We start from the raw sequence: 22,280 nt of genomic DNA on the forward strand, positions 1-22,280 counted from the left end.
ACACACTATCTCTGTGGGGACTTACACATTGCTGTACTTCCATGCCATCTCTGTGGAGACTTGAGCATTCCTATAAATACACACAACCTCTGTGGGGACTTGAACATCCTTAGCTTCAGACGCTTTATAATGGAATTTAAGCTTTGAATGTACACACTATTTCTATGGAGACTTAAACACAATGGTCTTCACCCACTATCTCTGTGGGGACTTGAATATCTATTTTGGCAAACATGTAAGCAGCTAATCAAGCTCTGGGTTCCACTTGACCATATTCCTTAGTTCCATATGTTAATTTCTGTATGTGTTAGTTCCCTTATCTCCTAAGATTTTAAGCACTAATAAATAGGTGAAATACAGCTTTAAGTGTCTTTCTTTAAGCGTGATATGATATTTTCTGGGACATTAACATAATCTGTCAATATATTTGCAAATTTGAAGCAGGATCCTGTATCATGAATTTTTTCTTAACATTTTTCTGTTATTAGTGTGTTTCAAAAACATTGGGAAAGGTAAGTCCCCACAAGGAAGGTATTCACACAGTCCCCACGGGGGGGGGGGGGTGTGCGTGTGCGTTACAGACACCACTAGTGGTGTTCTCCTTTTAACCTGGTCTATCCTCTGTAAAGCACTCCAACATTACTCAGGAAGAAGTCCTCGCAATAAAACAAATGTATAAATAATTCTGCTAAATTCCTCTGAATTATTGGCACAAAGGCCTTACTTACTCTTCAGTAAGTTATGCCCTCATCCATGGAAGCATTTAAACATGAAAAAGCACTTCAGTAAAAGTAGAGCCACGTGGCACACTTAATGCATTTTTCTTCAAAATGTACTAATGTGGGCCAAGATGCCATTCATCATGAAAGCTCACATGCGAGTATTAATTGCAGAGGTGATTGGAGAACTGTAAAATACACCATTTGGACTGGAATATCCTCTGCCAATACCACGGTACATCTTCTAAAATAGTTTATAATGTATTCCATTGCAAAGACTACATATTGAATGATGTAAATGCACTTTACAATAGCATCTACACCTCATAATCTACTTCTGCATAATTTCAAACTAAAATATCAAAGAAAGGTCCCAAATACTACATAAAACTAATTTGAATCTCTGGTTTTCATTTTTCTCCATCCTCCTTGTAGTGGAAGAGAAAATTGCTCATATCCAGTTTGTTCAAAGTTTCTACATTAAATACGCCATTTAAAATGTGGTTAATCTAGCAAGGAGAATACATAAACATTCTTACATAATTACAGAAACATATGTTGCAATACGGTTAAATCTATGTTCTTGTTGAAATACATACTGTGAATCGGTGTCCTTTTCTTTCTTTCGCATTCCAAATGCTTTTCGTGTACGTTTTTTCAGTCCTGTGGAAAGGATAACAATGATCTACTGTTTTATGTCAACTATCAATCTGGAAACATTTGACAGGGTAAATAACACATTAATTGAAAAAAAATATATAGAATTCCTTAATTTGAAATAAGGTTAAGTGCCAGTTTACCCAAGTGTGTAAATGCCAATGGTACGTGTGAGATGCAAAGAAGCAAACATTAAAACTTTGTCAACTAAATCTGGTGAAATATATATCGACATCCAGAAAACCAAATCCCATAACCACATTAGACAAACTATGTAAGGCTACCATCTTTCAAAACCAGCGGGAATGGTGCCTTGACCAGAGAATATAGATAATGGTGCCTTCAATGTACCCATGCAGCAATCTGGGAGTAAGTCAATAAATACATCTGAAACAATTTAAGCATTGTGATGTGTAATCTTAGAATTCATTTGAACTGTATCCTTTTGTTCCACAACCAAAAGAAAACATGGAGTTTAGGTCCCAGTAGGAAAATAAGTAGAAGTCGTCCAGTCTGATTTACAGTCCGATACCTAGAGCAGTTAAAGGGTGATTAGAGGGGAGGCCATCTTGAATGAGCTTTCTTAATAAAGGTTTAATTTTAGGAATTAGATAAATAATCTTGAGGTCATCCTCCCAGCAGGAACATTAAAATATATGCTTAACCTTCATATGGGTCAGTAAAAAAGGACGGTAGATGTTTATTGGAAAAGCAAAACTCTTGAGCACCCTTACCTACTAAAAGGAGAGCTTACATGATTTTGGAAATTACAAACATTATTATGCGTATGGACATTTGGGAAAGCAGGAATAACTGCATGGTTACTGGCAAGAATTCATTTGGGCGGGCCACACATCCAGGCAGGAAGTTGCATGAGCTTTTAAAAGACTGCTATCAGATACTGTTGAACCTGTTGGACATCTCCGAAGCGGATACAATGCATACCAGGCTAACAGTCAACCAGGAAAATAGCCAAAGTAGCTATGATACTAGCTTCAGAACTGAAGCTAACCATATTCGAACGCTTCAAGTGGGAAGTTCAATTTCCCTCACTGAACGCCACCACCCACGTGACTCTGGGCCACGCCCCTCCCATGTAGCCACGCCCACTCCTCGTCCTCTTCACCATGCACACTCCTCGAAAGCGCAGCGGTCGAGCGCAGCGGGCACACCTTCAGCACGCCGAAGACATGCCAAAGACTAGCCCGTCTGCGCCCGTCGGCGCCAGGACGTCGCCCCAAGCCCAAGGAGACATTAAAGAAGGTTACTATAGATACTCTAAAAATGAGCTACTGTCTCTGAACCAAAGACATGTACACTGTACTAAATTCAGCCTTAACTGCAATAACTCCCTCGCCGTGTGCCCGTGTGGATTCCATGCGCCTATACTCACACTTCCACCGTCGTGCATCAAATCCCCCCCTGCAACCCTTAGACTAGGCCTTTTGAATGTCAGGTCCCTTCCAAAACACCATCTAGAAATCTTCGAGTTGCTATCCAACCAAACCTGTGACGTTCTATTTGTTACAGAAACATGGTTGAAGGAGGACATGGACTCCATTATAAACTTAGCAACCCCTAAGGGTTATACCGCGTACACCCTAAATAGACATTCCAGAGGAGGTGGGATAGCAATGATTGCTAAAAGCCATCTTACGTGCACCTTTACTAACTTAGTAATAGAGGACTGTGAAAGTGCTCAGTATCATATCAAAGCTAACCCCCAACTCACCCTTACGGGTCTCCTGATCTACAGACCCCCGGGCGCGGATGCGAACTTTATAAAGTCCCTCTTGGAGAATGTCTGTTCCTTAGTCATCAAAACCGCCAATTTCTCCATCATTGGGGACTTAAACATCCATTTTGACTCAGTTACAGACAACAAGGTCAACTCCCTGATTGCTGACCTTGCTGCCTTACAGCTCTGCCGACTCGTGAAGGGTCCCACACACAGTGGTCTGCACCTTCTCGACCCAGTTTTCTCTAGCTTGGATAACCTGAATGTCCATTCTCCCATCCCCATGACCTGGACAGATCACTACCTAGTAACTATGGATTTACCCGCTAGCAGTGACCTTTCTACCATTTCCACCCACCAGGTCTTGAAAAGACCATGGAAAAAACTCCGCTTGGAAGACCTCCACACTCTCCTTACTGCAGACCCCTCCATTTCCAGCGACGATCCCCATTTAGACTACGACTGTTTCTGCAACCGGATAACAAAAGCTCTAGACTCATTAATTCCAGCTAAACTAACTAAACCACGAGCCCATGAATCAAGCCCCTGGTTTAATAATGAGCTCACCTTGCTCAGGAAAGAGCTAAAAAAAGCAGAACGCAAATGGAGAAAGGACTACGACCCCATGCTAAAAAGCAATTACTGCCAGCTTCAAAAAAGCTACCATCGTAACATATGTAGGACCAGGGCGGCATACTATGCATCGGAAATTCAGAACAGTCACAATGCCTCTAAAACCATCTTTCGCATAATGAAAGAGCTGAGTGCAAAAAAAACTGTAAAAAACATCAATACCTCCCCTGCCTTGTGCGAAAATCTGGCCACCTTCTTTATGGACAAAATTAAAAAAATCTACAACACGTTTACAACTATACCCCATAATTTATCCATCGCCGATTTTCATGGACCTAAACTTTCTGTTATTCCACCCATTAGCCATGACAACTATTTGAAAATCTGTGCCAAAATCAATTCCGGCTCTCCCGCCGATCCTTTAAAACCTGAATTCTTCAGAGAAGCTGGTGAGCACGTTCTGGGCCCGCTCAGAGCCATCACCAACTCGTCTTTCCTTACGGCCAACATCCCCACCACCTGGAAACAAGCATGGGTCTCACCTATTATAAAAAAACCCTCACTTGACCCTGGCCTCCCGGAGAATTTCAGGCCCATTTCCCTGCTCCCCTGGCCTGCCAAGGTGGCAGAAGCCTATGTCAATTCCATCCTGACCAACTTCCTAATGTCTAACTCCATTCTAGATAGGTCTCAACATGGATTCCGAGCTGGGCACAGTACCGAGACTGCTCTCCTTAGCGTCATTGAACATCTTCGGACCATACTGGACGCAGGAGGAAAGGCAGCACTGATTCTTTTAGATCTCAGTGCTGCCTTTGATACAGTTTCACACAAGGTACTGCTGTCCAGACTTGAGGAAGTAGGAGTTGTAGACCAGGCCCTTGACTGGTTCAGGGCCTTCCTTGCCGACAGATCCTTTAGGGTCTCTACCCCACCTTTCATCTCGAAGGAATGTCCCGTTGAACAAGGAGTTCCTCAGGGGTCGGCTCTTAGCCCGACCCTGTTCAATGTATATGTCCTCCCACTGGCAGAGGTAGCTAGGAAATATGGACTCACATTGGTGTCCTATGCTGACGACACCCAGCTGGTGGTGGCTCTAAAAGACGATAATGGCCTTAGTGCCATGAACTTTAGGCAAACTCTCAGTGACATCACCAGCTGGATGTCAGCAAACTACCTCCAATTAAACGCCGGTAAAACAGAGGTTCTGCTTTTAAGCAAAGACACTATGGTCTGGGGCAATAATTGGTGGCCTGAAACCTTAGACCAACCGCCTGCCCCCAAGAAGGTGGTAAAAAATCTAGGAGTTTGGGTGGACTCTGATCTGAACTTTACCCACCACACAAAAATTGTTGCTGCCACATGTTTTGGGATTCTTCGAAACCTTCGGCCCATCTTAAAATTCTTCGACCGCCAAACCCGACAAGTGATAGTACAGTCGGCTATTTTATCACGGCTAGACTACGCTAGTTCACTTCTGCTGGGAACTAACGTAGCTGAGAAAGTGAGACTACAAAGAGTCCAAAACGCCGCCGTAAGAGCTCTTACAGGGCTACCCCGGCACAAATCGGTCTCCTCTACCCTCAGGAACCTACACTGGCTACCTGTTGAAAAGAGGATCCATTTTAAAACTCTCTGTCTTGCTTTTAAAATTTTGAAACTCTGCTCTCCACCTATGTTATGTCCTCTGCTCTCACCCTATGTCCCTAGGCGGTCCCTTCGGTCAGAAGGTCAGAACTTGGTCATTATCCCCCGCATCAAGTTATCCAGAATGGGCGGCCGCTCGTTTGGATACTTAGCCGCCAAACTTTGGAATGGACTTCCAGCCCACATCCGCGCAATGAATGACCTTTTATCCTTTCGCAAAGCCATAAAAACTTACCTTTTTAACTAGTTTTGTTGTGTACACCTCTGGACCTCCTGCAATTCCATCTTGCTGTCCCCTGGACATAGGCAGCTAGCGCCGGGACGCCCCTTGGCTGGGGCAGCCGTGCGCTATACAAGCACATCTAACATAACATAACATAACATTCATGTATCACATAGCTTGGGTTAGCAGCTCGAGCCGCAATAACACTTCACTTGCCATTCATAACCAGAGGAGTTGTTCAGCGTCATTGAGCATTACTCAGAGAACAAGATGGTAAGACGCACTAACATGCCTTTCTATAAATGTCGCACATTAAGGTTTGCGGTGAATATATACACTACAGTGTGCCATTTAGCATTAGTCTGCCATCATTACTACGCAATAAGCATCCAATTAAGCTATCAATTGAGATAGGTCCTTCAACACACTGCATTCTTTTACATATATATTCTATGAACATAGGGATTATATATATAACTGCATGTTTTGCAAACAGGTGCTTGTCTCACAGCAGTGTAAAGTCACCCCTGGGTACTTACACTACTGCCATTACTAGGAGTTATTAGACTAACCAAGTGCTTTAATTTCTTTATGCTGTGCATGTAAACAGTCAAGCCAATACAGATCTGAAGAACCATGTTGCAGTTATTTTAAAATATAAAAGCATTACTAAACATTGTTACAGATTGAAATATTTTAAATGCTTCCCTCTCTTGCGGAAAAACAGGTGATCGAACTAGAGCAACTTCAGTTTCGAACTACTTTTCAAGTCATATAAACATATCATTTTGACACGTGGCTATGCCATTACTTGGCAATTTATAAGGGAAAGGTGTTCATCATGCAATCTACACACTATGTCATGAATTAATACTTCATAAAGCCACCCTTTTCAACAATCCTCGAGCGAATTGCACAGTTGTCATAATATTATACTTTAAAGTAAAATCAGAAAATGAGTATATAACTATTCCATATTAATAGGTTTATTCAACATCAACAAAAAAGTCTGACGAATACAGTTTTTGAATTAAACACATCTAGTGTCTTTACAGATGTATAATCTGATCCTTTTTAGTACTATTGACTTTACACCAAGGTACCACATTCTTTATTTCACTAGTGGACAGTTAAAAAAAATACAATATCTTAATCTTGTCATCACTTAAAGGTTTTTGTCCAATTTATGTCAAACTATTATCTTACTTTCTCCCTAATAAGGGAATCCCTAATTTTCAGGTGCATTTCACCTCTATGCCACAATATCCATCAATGCAGGGGACTTTATTAGCAATGACTGCCTAGTATACCCTATGTAATTGTTATATATATTTAAACCACCGTACTGTGTTATCTTTTGGCATTTCTCTCTCCTCATATGTTTAGTTTGATGAAAAACATTTTACTTCGATATTTCATTAACGTTACTCTAGCATCATTCACTTTTCAGTCAATCAAAGCCATTCAAATGAGAGCAGATACCCTATGCACACACACTAGCAAGTACAAACAATAGTCATATCATTGGATAAGTACAAAGTCATAAAAGGTAGGGTGGCAGAGAGACGAAAGTCTTGTGTAGACTGAAATCCTCAGTTCTTTATTTTTATGATAGAGAAACAGCAGCCAGCCGACACGTGTTTCATCGCTCACGCGAATCTTCAGGGCTGGGAATAACAGAAAAATCACTTATAGAAACATCATTACCAATGTGGAGTGTCTACAGTACATGCACATCAACCGTGCAGCCAGTAGCAAAATCGATAAATCATTGACAAGTTCGTTCATTTGGTGAAACTCAAATATAAACGGTGAGTAACCGTGATTAACTTGTGTTACAGAGGTTGTCATAGTTGATCCGAAATCATATGCCAAAAAATATAACTGCCGTGTGGTGTTGATTAAAACGAGAGTAGAGAGAGAGTGAGGGTTACGTGCTCATATGGTAGAAGGCATAAAACAAAAGTGACAATGGTGAGTTGAAAGCACCAGATTAAAGATAGCCCTCCGCATGGTGTGTGGATAAGAGAATTCATGTGTAGAAAAGGAGAGTGGTACTAGTAAGGTGAGTGCCACTTCACACCTGTGGTATTATCTGAAACATACCTCGGACGCTACTGTATACGCAGAGGAGGAATAAGGGTAAAAACATGAAATAAGGGAATAGGAAGAGGGACAAAAGAAGCGAAAAAAGGGGAAGAAAAACGAGAACGTAGATAAGAAAATAGTCTAATTGCAGATCGCAACTCCATATAGTCAAATTTCTGGTTAAAGGATAACGCAATGCTCACCGCTCTGCCGGTGATACTTCCGACCCGGTGGGGCCCTTGACCAATGTAAATGATAGCAAAAATATGAGGAAGGTCACTGAAATTCAATTGAGAGAAAAGGAGGAAGTAAATAGAAGGGCGCTGTACCCTCTTTCAGAACGAGGTATAAATACACTATAAGTCACACAATTGAAGTCATCTCGTTACTGTCATTATATCAACAGGAGTGAAAAATATATTCTGTGAAACACAAAGTCTATGCCCCAATGGTCTGTTTGGATTAGACACAATCGCCGTAACAGAATGTCCAATCTATTTGAAACGTCATGGTTAAGGTAACAAACGACAGGTAGATGGTATTAGTTATCAAGTATCATCATCAGACGAAATACTAAACTGTCGTGACCGGTACATGACTACGGAACAAGTATGTGCCGGTCCTTTCCAGAGTCTAATTCTAATACCCGAGAGCAACTAAAAAACAGTACAAATGAACTTTATTAAAAGTCTTGCTAAATCACTTAGCTTGTAAACATATGTTCTATAAAAATCTTACCCTCCGACTGAGTAGCATCGGACAGGACTGTTGAGAAATTATACGTGGTGACGATAGGGATGGCAATTGTGGAAAAGTGAACCCACTATCTGTAATGCAATGTTCATTTGTTACCAAGTGTATTGTGGCCGTCATTTCCATAACATACATACCAATCGTATTGCGTATATACACTAAGTCAAACACTCACCAAATGAGTGAGTGAGTCTTATCCGTCCACTTTCTTTACTTGAGATGCAGGAGTCCCCAAAAAGTAGTATGGAAGGCGTATTAGAGACTAAAAGGAATGAAGAGGAGAGCGTATATAAAAACGCATCCACTCGGATATTTTATCAATTACAAATAATTGGTTTCAAGTAGAGTCAAAACCGTCCGGGCCGTATAGATGACTCTTTTTTAGCTCGTATAAGAACTTACGAAAAGACGTGAAGTGCGCGATTGCATTCATCGGACACGTGACCCGGAAGTGACGTGAGTTAAGTAGTGGTTCCGGGTTGCTTAGCAACTCGATCTCGTACCACAAGACTGTTAACTCGAATATGTTCAACCTAGTGTTCATGAAAAAGGAAGAAACACTACGTTTCCGTGTGGGTTGTATATTCTAGATGTCGCGTTCAAATTACGGGCACGTAGGAGATGAACATCATAAAGATTAGTTTAATATTGAATGAAACCAGCTAAAGAATGATTAAAGTATAAATGCTGTTAGATGAAAGTGCAGTCTTAGATGGAGGAGGTTCTACTTCCGAATTCCATTTTAAAATTTTCGTCTTTATGCTATCGAAGATCCGACCACAATGAAATAAGTCCGAGATTATGCACCGTTCACAACAGAAAAGCTCGTAATAAAAGTAGTGTGATCATGCTCTCACTTGTGTCACAGAGGTCATGCACGTGCCAACAAACGCATTAAATTTCTAGTGACAGTGACCATAGAAAACATTACATAATTTGTGAACTCATATGACAAAATACCCAAACTTTTCATAGTGCCTATTTGGCCTTACAATACATCACTGGATAGTGTTATGCATAGTACCAGGTTAGTAAAGATCACTATTTGTTCATATCTAAATTAAGATGTGCAATAATGGATAATCAACCATCATGATTACATGAAATATTTCTTCGCATTGTTAGTTAATCAGGTATATACCGGACAGCTCATATGTAAAAGATTTGCAGACATGACATAGGTGAAATGTTGGCAATGGAGTGTGTATCCCTGATTTACAGACATCACAATATAGAAACAGAAATTTTGTGACAGACATTCTGGGTAATAGATGGAAGTGCCAGAAATATTCTAATGGTTATTAGCTTGGAGACATTCTAGTGTGCAACAACATCAGACTTGAGTCAATGAACATAGTCATACATATGTCTTGCATGTATTGATTGTAGAAGGTTGTGATTCCTGTCTATAGGGTCAATCACGTGGCAAAATCAATTGCCATTGGACCCATGTTGAGTATCAAGAAGAGGATACCATATTCAACATAGTTAGTCTCCTAGGAAGAACTGTAGTTCTGAATCATAATTAAGACCCTGGACCACAGCCTGCAAATGCATAATCCACATTGCCTCAGCCCTTCTTAATTTCAATTCTCTGTTGCCACCTCTGACTCCCATTGCAATTACGTCTATGCCAAAGAATTTTACCTTCCGGTCTGATTCATCATTTTGGCAACTCGCGACATGTAAAGCTACGGGATATCTTGGGTCTTGTTTATTGATGGCCCGAATGTGTTCGCTCATTCTGTCCTTCAAAGGCCGAATAGTGCTGCCTACATATTGTTTCCCGCAGTTACATTCTATATTGTAGACAACAAATCTCATAGTACAGTTGATGTTCAGCTTAATCTTGTATTGATCACCTTTGGGACTAGTGAAAGTCTTAGTGCCATGTTTAGCCCATCTGCACATTGCGCATTGTCCACATCTGTAAAAGCCTATACTATGTTGGGTCAACCATGTGGCTGAGGTGGTGCCATGAGGTACTGTGGGACTCAATCTGTTTCTAAGTGTGTTCCCCTTTCTGAATGTGATTTGGGGTCTCACAGTAATGTTATCTAGGATCGTTTTTTCTGTTCTTAGGATCCCCCAGTGTTTAGTAAGGCTCTTATGCATAGCCTGGTGTAAGGAATTATAGTCAGTAACGAGCCTGGCAATGTTATCAATGGGTTTCTTGGGTGTACCACTTATTAGTGTGTTGGGTCTCTTGATTTTAACAATCCTTTTTTCTGCCTTCCTGATGGTGATATCTGTATAGCCTCTCTTAGAAAACCTGTCTTTCATACCATATAGACAACGTTTGAATTCACTGTCCTCACTGCAGTTGCGTCTCGCCCTTAGGAATTTGCCATATGGTATAGAATTAACCTGGTGAGGTGGGTGTGAACTGGAGGCATGATGCACTGCATTGCAAGCAGTAGTTTTTCTAAACAGTTTGCTGTGTAATGTATCCTGCTTAACATAAAATTCAACATCCAGGAATTCAATATTGGTTTTGCTGAATTTCATGGTGAAATTGATTTCCCATGGGTTATTATTCAAGTGTTCAAAGAATCTGGTCAGGTGTTCTTCGGTGCCTGACCATAAAAGTATACAATCGTCAATATAACGACCCCAAAAAATTATGGAGTCCATATATTCAGAGCCTTTCTGTCCCCAGATCATGTCCGCCTCAAGTGTACCCATGAACAAAAAAGAGGGGGAAAATTTGGACCCCATCGCCACACCCCTCTTTTGACGGTACCAAGTTTGTTCAAAGATGAAAAAGTTATTTCTCAGTACCAATTCCATCATAGACGAAAGCATAGTGGTATGTTGCCATAATGAGGCTGGTCGGTTGTGCAAGATCTTATTTATTGCCTCTATGCCTAAGTCCATGTTGATACTGGTGTAAAGGGCCACCACATCCATGGTGACCAAGATAGTGCTAGGTTGCCATTGAATATCAGTGAGAGTGCTAAGTATATGCTTAGTATCTTGCATGTATGATGGAAGATTTTGTACCTGGGGACCAAGAAAGATCTACATATTCCGCGATTCTCTCAGTGGGTTCCCCAATACCGGACACTATAGGTCTGCCAGGAGGAAAGGCTACATTTTTGTGCACCTTGGGGAGAGTGTAGAGCCAAGGGTACGTGGGTCTGAAAACCTTCATGTACAGATATTCGTCATCATTTAAGAGACCTAATTGTTTCCAATGTAAGAGTTTCCCATTGATTTCAATTGTCAGTGGTCCCATAGGGTTGTGACTTAAACGTTCGTAACAAACAGTGTCTGCCAGTTGGCCCAAGATTTCTTGTTGGTAGTCCACGCGGTCCATAACTACCACGTTGCCGCCTTTGTCGGCCTCTCTAATAGTAATCGTGTCATTATTATTGAGTGTCGTCAATGCCCGGCGTTCCCCTTGTGTGAGGTTATCTTTGAATTGAAAAGTTTTGTGTCTGTGTTTGAGATTTAGTCTGTCTAGATCCTCTAACACTCGTGTATGAAATCTGTCAATGGCGTTGCCGCCCTGTAATGTGGTGACCCATTTTGATTTAGACCTCAACCCCTGGAGATGCTAAAATCAGTATCTATGTTAAGTTCTTCTAGGAGTCTTTCCATGTCATAAGGAGTATCCTCAGTATCAGCAATAGACAAAAGGAGATGAGTAGCTTGTAAGTCCTTTATTGACAAAAATTCAGTGTTAGAACAAGCAGTATTGTTAGAAGTATTTGTGCTGGTTCTTTGTTTATCAAAAAAGTGTTTTCTTTACTTCAAATTTCTTACAAATTTAAACAGGTCTATCTTTAATTTGCATAAATCACCAATGTCATAGGGATTGAAATTAAGACCTTTACCAAGTAGGGAAATCATGTCAGGTGTCGGATGATAAGAAGTAAGATTAATAACCTGTACTTCTGTGGATTCATGTGAGGCTAGTTCCTGGTTGCCCCAGATCAGAGTTTCCTCCTGTACTCTTCTGTGCTTTGTCCTCCTGCCCCTAAGGGTTTTGGTAAAGTGCCCCTGTTGCCCCTTCTTATGCGCTGTACCTCGCGTAAAAAAACTGAACCACTGGTGCTCGGACCTTCTGTATTTTCGGGATCACTGTCACTAACCCCTGTGGTGTTCAATGAGGTACTGCTGGATGATACGGAGCTGGGCCGGTGCCAGGAGTGTTGTTCTTGTCCCTGGCTCCGGTATTGGGAATGAGAGAATCATATTTTCTAGCATACGTAAAGATCCTGCCTTGCTGATAGTCTAGTTCGTCTCTCATAATTTGTCTTGCCTTTCTATTTTTTATGTCTGCCTGTTGTTTAAGAAGAATATAATCCAAAATGGTGTAATTTTTGACGGTCACTTCTGATTGATTTAGATCTTTGATCTCCTGTTCAACAATGGCGATCTCTGCCTGAAGCTTGTTGACCTTGCGATCTGAGCTTTCAATCAATAAGCCCATTAAAGTCATTGAATTGTGCGTGAGTGATTACTCCCACTTGTCCATCAGGTCAGTGTCTAGTTCATCGTATGTGGGGGAAGATCTGACCCCTTAAACCCCTAGGTATATGCTTGAGACGGAGATATTGTCTAAGCGTGGTTCCGTCCCACCACTTGGAGTTCTCTTGTTTCTTGAGTCTCTCCAATTTCATAAACTTGTCTTTGAGTCCCTCTTTTTTTGGGGGGAGATTAGTACCAGAGGCCGTCGTAGTAGACATACCCTTTGCCAAGTTCTCAAATATTTCTTCTGCTGCCTTACCTCGGTCCATAATAGGATGGGTAAATATGTCCAGCCAATACCTGGACAGGAAGCCATTCAAATGCACTGAACCCATTACAGGTAAAATGTTTGTGCTGATCGAACTCGAGTCAGTTATCTTTACTATTTGTTCTAAATATAAAGTAAGATTTTAGAAAGAAAATCCCATAATTGACATAAAGTTAGTTATACCATACCAAGGAAATCCAGTCATGCTTATTATTCTTTAGATCGAGGAAGAAGCGTGCTGCAGCACCTGCAAAAGTATATTTCTGTTAAGACGTACCTCTCTACATACGATAGAGTAAATAACAATTACCTTGCAATATGAAAATCTTATACTAGAGAGGTTTTTTAAAAACTGCCTCAGAACATTACGACAGTAAATCAGTTCATTGCAAAGGTACGGTGGAGTGTCATGCAGTATGGGTAAAACAATCCTCATGAAAATAAATCGAGTTCATAAGGACCACTGTTTAATGCCGGGCAATAACATTTTGACCCATGCATATTTTAAACTCCTTAATGATAGGGTAGAGGGTGGTGCATATTACAGGCTGCACCAAAGTCAACCATTGTAAGAAGAAAGGATTATAAATGTACACGATGAGCGCTCAAACCGGTCATCTCAGCATATTTTAATCGATCTCAGACAATAAAACATCCAATCGAAGACAATGCTACTCCAAACTGCATGTTAGAAGGCAATATTCAATTTCTCCAACAAAACATTGCGACACAGTATATTCAGACTGCAGAAATAGATTCGGTTTAAATGTGCTTCTCTATAACCAACAATGTTGCTATCATCCTCGCATGCCACTGAGACAGAATGATTGACGTTTCAATATGAGTAAATCATCTGCCTTTTAGGATTAATTCTATGTGCTAGAGTAATCAGGCACGTTTTGGAGACTCATTTCCAGATCATCCATTTTAGCATTTGTTTCCAAGGAGCAGCAAATTGGCGAGTCAATATAAAAAACATTCCACAGAATGACTTACCCAATCCTTTGATTCACACATTATTCTGTTTCTCATCGCATGGCCAGACCATGGTGAAAAAAGACTTGTTCATTACAGAATGGTAGGCTGATGTTTTATGAATATAGGAAGGTCTTGTGGGGTAGTGACTCAAAGCAGCACAAACCCAATTAAAATTGGGGGAAGCAAGGATTGTGAACCGCCTTTATTGAATCAGGAGGTCTGCCTTACTCTGCAGAGGTCCTCCTGAAGTAGATTTTTACTGACAGGGTCCACCATGCAAGGCATGGAAGACACACAGGGAACAAAACTCCCTATGCAGCAGGGTCATTGCTTTTGTTACTACACACAGATTTGTAAGTTTGTTCTGAAATTGCAAAACAAATTCTGAGTGGGTTGTAACAAAACAGCATGCTGGACATTCAGTTTTAGCTAAAGTGCTTCCGTCACACAAGAGGCTTGTGACAAAACAACCCCCAAAACACTAGCAAGAATCTTTCAAAATGGGAGTTGGTACTGCGTTGGGATGGTAGAGGCGAGGGTCTCTGATGACAAGGGACAAGTGGACTGCCTACAAGGGTAGAAACGGACCTCAAAGCCTTCCTCCTATAGAGAATGAAGCTGGTAGTTATTCTAGGTATTATCATCAAAGCCCATAGCTCCTGGATCTGGATTCTTGTTTTGACCTTTTCAGTGGAATCCCTACAGTGCTGGGGGATGTTAATGAAACAGACAGAAGTTACTGACTAGTGATTTTCAGTTTCTAACAGCATGCCAAGAGCATAACCTCAGACTTGTTTTCTTTCGTGTAGGGTAGCTGGGGGATGTGATCCTGTCTTTACTGTCAGTTTCATCTCTGTTGTTCTCATCAGGTCAGGTTTCAGCAGAAAGAATTCATTGGTTTTCTGAATTTGCTAGATTTGTTATTTGTTAAGCTGTGCAGGTGTTTCCGCTGATATTTGTGATTGCTTGGGGTTTGTTTTTAGGTCTGCCTTAGGAGCACAGGTAGTGTGATAGTATGTGATCAAAAGAAAGAGCTTTCAGACATTCTAAGCTCTGCCCACAAGTTGATTTGTTGCTTCCACTGAAAAAAAGTGTGTGTATATTGGTCTTCTGGCCTTGAATAAAAGCTTATGTTCAATATAGTAGGTTCGGTTATTGTGGGAAGCTAATGATCAAGACTATAAGCCGGACATGTTTGTTATGAAAAGTTATCAGTTCAAACGTCTTTATTTCGAAATTTCTTCATAAAGGACAGCAATAAAATATATACATAGTACAACATAATAGATGATAAAAACACAATTCATTCATTACACAGTAAAATAGGATTAAATAGAATCGTAAGACGTTACATGAGTCATAAAAAGGAAAAGAAGTTATTTATCCGTCATGAATCGTGGTGATTTAAACAATTGGTTCCTACAATTGACTTGTTTATCTTTTTCCACCAAGTAAGTGTCTAGCTCTGATGATCCAAGTCCATCCAAGAAATTTCGCCATACCTATAAGATACCCACTCTGTGCTATTAGATCTTAACATTACCAAAGCTTCCTCACACACACGTAGATTGATCCTTCTACAAATGGGTTGAAGCCATTTGCGACGGGGTGCGGAATAAGCTGGACAAGCAAAGAGGAAGTGGCCAACAGTTTCTTTTAGCTCACTACACCAGGGACAAAACGTGGTTGATTGATTACGCCATTTGTTTGTAAATGCCCTTACTGCTAATGTGCCAACTCTAAACTGGTGGTAAAGTTTCCTATCGGAGCTTTTAGTTATATTGTCCCAGTAAGTCTCGGTATGAGGGACCAGTTTGTGAAGCAGAAAGAGACCAGTCAAACTGGATGTCTGCGAAAGCAAAACGTAGTCCTCTGTTACTGTTGTCCAAAGAAGTAGTTTAAATTCTTTTTTCGGCGGGAATACCTGATTTCCCGGATCTGACCACTGTAGGTGGAGACCCATTTTATAAAGTGTGGCCTTCACAGTCTTAAACCAAAGTAGGTTACCTGACCCCAAAATCGATCTAACGTCCAGAATCTCATTGGCAAACATAGAGAGTTCTGGTGTAGACCAAATGCGTCTCCAGAGGGCAACCATCCTGTATCGAGCCTGATTTTTAATCGAATGGCAGCCCATGTCTAACATAAGGGGAAGTGATGGTGTTGATTTTGGGAGCCCTATCAGGCTACGGAAAAACTTGTTTTGGATTTTATCTAAAGGGGCAAGATCTACATTACCCCATAAATCCGAGCCATAGAGGATGGCAGACCTAATTTTAGCGTTATAGATTTTAAGTGCTGGTAGAACCCTTTTGGTTTGGGAGCTGCGCTGTTCCTTAACTAAGCATCCCGACAAACGTGCAAATTTTAAGCAAAGTGCCTCGATCTGCTCCTTCCAGCGAAGCCTGTAGTCTATAACTACCCCCAAGTAGGTCATCACATCTACTTGCTCCAATATAATACCGTTCATTGTAACTTGACCCCTTAATGGTTTGTTCTTAGTCAGGACCATAAATTTGTTTTTCGAAACATTAATTTCGAGGTAATTTATATTACAAAACTCCACAAATGTATTTATTGCAGTCTGGAGTCCCACTTGTGTTTTTGCCAATATCAAGGTATCATCGGCAAAAATTAGGAGGGGAAACTTAGTCCCACCAACAGCTGGCGCATCGGTCAGGGTATCTGATAAAAACTGCACTACTTGATTTATAAAAAGTAGGAACAGGGTAGGTGCCAAGACACACCCTTGTCTTACACCACGTGACACTGGGAAGGACTCAGTCACCTGGCCCTGGCTACCCCATCTAACCCTTGCGAAATTTTGGTCATGCAATCTAATAGTTATTTCGAGAAGTTCCAGAGGCATACACATTCGCCTTAGGGCCATCCACATCTTCTCTCTTGGGACCAAATCGAACGCGGATTTGAGGTCCACGAACGCTGCGTATATGGTGCCTTCACCTAAATGCACTGTCTTCCAGTATATCAGATTAAATCTTAGCACTTGGTCGACAGTGCTTGTACATGCCCTGAAGCCAGCTTGCATCGGGGACAGGATGTTTTCATCGTTCATCCAAATCTGGATTCTACCTAACAGCATTCTAGCTATGACTTTCTTCAGGGCATCTATAAGGCTTATTGGGCGGTAGTTCCATGGAATGGTCTTATCGCCTTTTTTAAAAACGGGAAGGATTTCAGCCCCTTTCCAGGAGTCGGGTACCCTAGCACCTCTGGCAATGGCATTAGCCAGAGTAGTTATGTAGAGCACCCAGTTATCCAAATCATGTTTAAAGAGATCCGCTGGGATGCAGTCCATGCCTGGTGCCTTGCCAGCTTGGACCAACCTTAGTGCATTTGCCGCCTCAATTTCATTAAAAACTAGGGGCCCACTATTTGCTTCCGGACAAAGTAACATGCTATGCACCTCTGCATTGTTACTTTCCATCAACATGCCGCAGAACTGGGAAGAGAAATACTCAACCCAGTCATCAGCAGGGACATGGTTTGCTGGGGTTTGCAGGTCTCTCGACCCACCCCACTTCACTACCTGCCAGAATTTAATCTGGTTTGAGGACATGCTGGCCTCATAAAGAGCCCGCCAGCGTAGATCATCCCATGAGGTCTTTGCACATTTTAAGGCCTTCTTATATTTCAGCCTTTCCTCTTGGATATCCGCAGTTACTCTAGATTTAATAGCAACAATCAGGGCGCTATGGGCGTTACGGCAAGTTTTATCATACCAATTGGCACCTGAGGGTTTTCCACCTTTTTTCACTTCAACACCAGTTTTTGTAAACAAAGGTTTTTAATTTGGCAAAAAGAGACTCATGGATTGAGCTAATTTGCTCCAATGAACCCACTTCGTCAAATATTGACCTTACTTTTATAACCGCCTCCGACACCTCATGAGAGATTTTACCAATAGTGTCTGGGGCTACCAGAATCCGGCACCAACGAACCCTACGACAGTCGTTAGTAAGGGCAGTCTCAGCTGTAATGCAATTTGTTGCATTTTTACTATACAAATCAACATCAATTTTCAATTTAATTGCCAAGGGGTTATGATCACTTTCTGGTCTCCCAATGATTTCCATATCCCCTAGTAATGACCAAAACTCCATTTTAAATAAAAAATAATCAATCCGACTCGAGCTATAGCCATTATCAAAGGTAACATTTCCTGCTAAGTCGGAATTTGTCCTTCCATTGGCTGCCCTTAAACCCCCCGCCAGGCACAATCCAAGCCACTGCAGTACGGCCTCAGTGATCTTTTTGACTGGTGGTATGGCAAGGCTGGGGATATTCCATAACTCATCTACCTCGCCATAGCAACCATCATCCAAGCAGGACAGAGGTTCGAACGTACAGTTTAAGTCCCCTGCCACTATGACACACTTGTCTCTGCCAATCGTATTCAATAAAATCTCTAGGTCCACTATTATTGCAGGGCCCTTCCCTCCAAGTAGACCCCTTGCATAAATATTAATTATATACAGGTCCTCACAGTTTGCTCTACTAAGTTTGAGCCCCATAATGTCAGCATTTGGGGTAAGCAACATGAGGGGCCTATAACAAAGTGATTGTCTAATCCAAACAACTAGCCCACCAGACGGACGACCCTTTGTCCCCTTGAGGGCTGGTTTGAAACAATTTGGATATCCTAAACGAAAAACTGCCTCGATTGACCAGCTTTCTTGAAATATAAGGATATCGTATTGCTCTATAAAATCACCCCATTCGACCCCATCCAATTTCCCTTTCAACCCCGCAATGTTCCAGGAGGCTATCTTAAGAGAGTGTGCCTGAGCAGCTAGTTCGTTTGCAATAGAGGCAGTATGCCCCCTACTACTCTCATTTGGTAAAAAGTTGTTTTCACAGCCAACCACCAGATTATTGACGGGGGGGCCCTCTCCTTTTAATTCCCCTGATGAATCTTCTACAACAGTTGTAATTCCTCCATAAGGGCCTGTCACCTTATTTCCAACCTCTAAGGTCATTACCTCCTGAACCTCTACCTCGTCTATTACCAATCCCACATCCCGATCACCACCAGGAAGATCAGATTTCCCATTCCCACAATAAAATGACTTTTCATTCAGTACTTCATCATAAGAGGGAACTTTACCTGGGGTAGCAAAAATACCCGTACAATCTTGATTGGCCTCTAAATCGGAGAACGGAAAGACGAGTCAATCATTAAAATCCAACCCCGAATATAGTTCATACAGGTTTTGCAACGGGATGTTCCAATACTCATTATAGTTGGTGTAATTAGTATGATTATTTGGTGTGGGGAGGTGACTAGGAGGATGACGACGTAGAGGGAAGGGGAAAGGAATGTTGACATTATTGGCTGGGCGGGGAAAAAGTGGTGTACGATTGGCCATATTCAGAGGGTGAGTGTTTCTATTAGATCTGGAATAGGAAGGGGGTCTAAGCAGAGCCTCTGGATAAAAATAACTTAAGTTTCGAGTTGAGACACCTCCTTCATTGTTTCCTGGGTACCAATCACTAATATGTGAAACAACTCTGTGGTCCTTAAAATTAATGATCACAATGTCTCCCTCGATATCTTTCGGACGAAGACCCACCCAATTACATCCTCTTACCGAGATTATATCTCCGTTTAAGAGGGCAGGGAGGGGTCTATTAGTTCTCAACCAAAAGATAACTTTGTTTTTCAAATTTGCATTGTGTTCGCGATTTCCACCTGAAATCGGGGGAACACCGGTTAAAAGGATCACAAAGTTTGCAGACTCTGGCGGTAAGTTCACTGTGGACCTACGATTTGCTCTTTGGGTTATAGTATTTGTTTTGGTTACCCCTGAAAACATATTTGACTTGGTCGTAGTAGGAGGTGGTTTATTCGGAATCAACAGTGTCTTCTCTTTGACTGGCTTATGTACTGTCGTCAGCTTAATTGAGGTTGGGGGGGCACTTGTATTGTTAGAGATTGCCTTTACATTGGTATTAAGAGATCTACTAGAGATCAAGGTTTTTGTACTAGGCTGGCAATTCGAGAAAGGCTGATCTTTGGAATTCACTGGATCAGAATGTGTGTTCAAATCGGCAGCTCCCATGAGGCAGTCCATTTTGTCCCCCAAAATCCTCACTCTCTCCATAAGTGGGAGCATATACGATTTTAGAAGCTGTTCAAAGAGATCGATTGTCTCTTTATTGGACATAGGTGGTAATTCTCCGGCGAGGGGTGGCAAGGAGTGGGTTCTTAATGAAGCCTCACTCACAAGTGGATCAATTAATGTGATTTTGGGGCTTACTAATAGGGGTGCAGGGCTCAAGGGATTTTGACTTTCGTTTTAACCCACCTTTTCTCCTTTTTTTCCTTGGCGGAGAGCCGAATGCCCTTTGTGGATTCAAGGACTTAATCTTGGTCTTGCTAAGAATATGTTTTGGAGATGCCTCGGTGGGTGCTACTATATCAGATGGATGATTAGTCAATGTTGAATGGAGTTGCGGAACTATAGTCGGGGCAACTGGAGTATTCAAATCGATAAGGCTATTAGAGACAGTAGGAGGGCTATTTATATTGTCTTCGCTAATAATAGCAGAGTGGATAGGAGTTATATTATGATCTCGAAAAATATTAGGGATATGGTTGGTGCTAAATAAATCAACGTCTAAGTCCGACCTACCAATACTGCCCAAATCTTGAGTAAATGTTATATCTTGTTGGGAAGTCATCGGTTTCTTTTTGAATTTTTCAATAGAGCGACGACGCTCTGCACGTTTCTCGGCTAATAAGAGTTCTTTATCGATTTCCTTATTTGCCTTCACAAAGTATTTATCGAGAGGCCCAAGAATCGAAACCCCAACACAGGAAGGTAAAGAATTGGACATATTTAAAAAAGAAAAAAAAAACTTAACATGTGAGGCTCCCCGGAGACCAACTAACCTGAAACAGCAGTAAGCAGGATATGAATAGTGTGATGTTCGAGACTAGGGCCAGCCCAGCCTCCTTCAGCCCCTGACGGCCACAGACGGCCCGCCCTTGTCCCGGGCTTCTCCCGGGACGCTCCCGCGCCGCGGGAAAGGATGATTGCAAATATAGGTAATTTGTTGGCGGGGCGAGCAGCGAGAGCGGCCAGATGACACAGGCTCGGGTTACCAGGGCTCCTGGGATATGGAGTCCCGGTCCCGACGCTCGCAGCCCTGCACACAAGCACGCACCCACAACAGCTTTCAGAGGTCCAGGGAGGATGCACACGGCGCTGCGGGACCAGCGGAGCGGGTTCCGCGAGGTATGGAGTCTTAGAGCTGGTGTGCCCCAAAAGCAACGACAACCACGGGTCCAGGCAGGTCAAAAACAGCGTCCCAAATCCATTCGGCAAGCGAGGGCTTTTAAAGTTGGTGGTGGGGCGGGGCGAGCAGGGAGAGCGGCCAGATGACACAGGCTCGGGTTACCAGGGCTCCTGGGATATGGAGTCCCGGTCCCGACGCTCGCAGCCCTGCACACAAGCACGCACCCACAACAGCTTTCAGCGGTCCAGGGAGGATGCACACGGCGCTGCGGGAGCCGCGGAGCGGGTTCCGCGAGGTATGGAGTTTTAGAGCTGGTGTGCGCCAAAAGCAACGAAAACCACGAGTCCAGGCAGGTCGAAAACAGCGTCCCAAATCCATTCGGCAAGCGAGGGCTTTTACAGTTGGTGGTGGGGCAGGGAGAGCGGCCAGATGACACAGGCTCGGGTTACCAGGGCTCCTGGGATATGGAGTCCCGGTCCCGACGCTCGCAGCCCTGCACACAAGCACGCACCCACAACAGCTTTCAGAGGTCCAAGGAGGATGCACACGGCGCTGCGGGACTCGCGGAGCGGGTTCCGCGAGGTATGGAGTTTTAGAGCTGGTGTGCGCCAAAAGCAACGAAAACCACGGGTCCAGGCAGGTCAAAAACAGTGATAAACAGTGTCTATCGATTTCAGAAAAGTTATGACAAAGGCAGAAGGTTTGACATTTATTGTGAAAAGCATACGTTAATTTAACCCGTTTACCGCGGCCGTTATTTCGGCGCAGTGCAGGCGTTCAAAGGAGTGGGCGGGGCCACGACGGCAATTGGACGTTCACAGCACCAGCCAGGTAGTGCTCGCAACGGCCAACAGGAGCATGGAAGGGGTTAAAATACATTTAAGGGTGGATTGTTAT

General features: G+C 42.4%; 1 protein-coding gene across 1 annotated transcript in view; it reads right to left on the reverse strand.

The window, feature by feature from the left end:
- The window catches only part of SGIP1 (SH3GL interacting endocytic adaptor 1), a 1,317,316-nt gene that overhangs the window by 1,148,985 nt on the left and 146,051 nt on the right, over nucleotides 1–22,280 (reverse strand). The window contains exon 2 of the mRNA XM_078668946.1: nucleotides 1,319–1,382. Coding sequence (XP_078525072.1) covers nucleotides 1,319–1,382 — 64 coding nt within the window. The remainder of the gene's footprint in view (nucleotides 1–1,318; nucleotides 1,383–22,280) is intronic.

This window comes from Lissotriton helveticus, chromosome 1_2, assembly GCF_964261635.1.
Source record: "Lissotriton helveticus chromosome 1_2, aLisHel1.1, whole genome shotgun sequence".
Taxonomy (NCBI): Eukaryota; Metazoa; Chordata; class Amphibia; order Caudata; family Salamandridae; genus Lissotriton; species Lissotriton helveticus.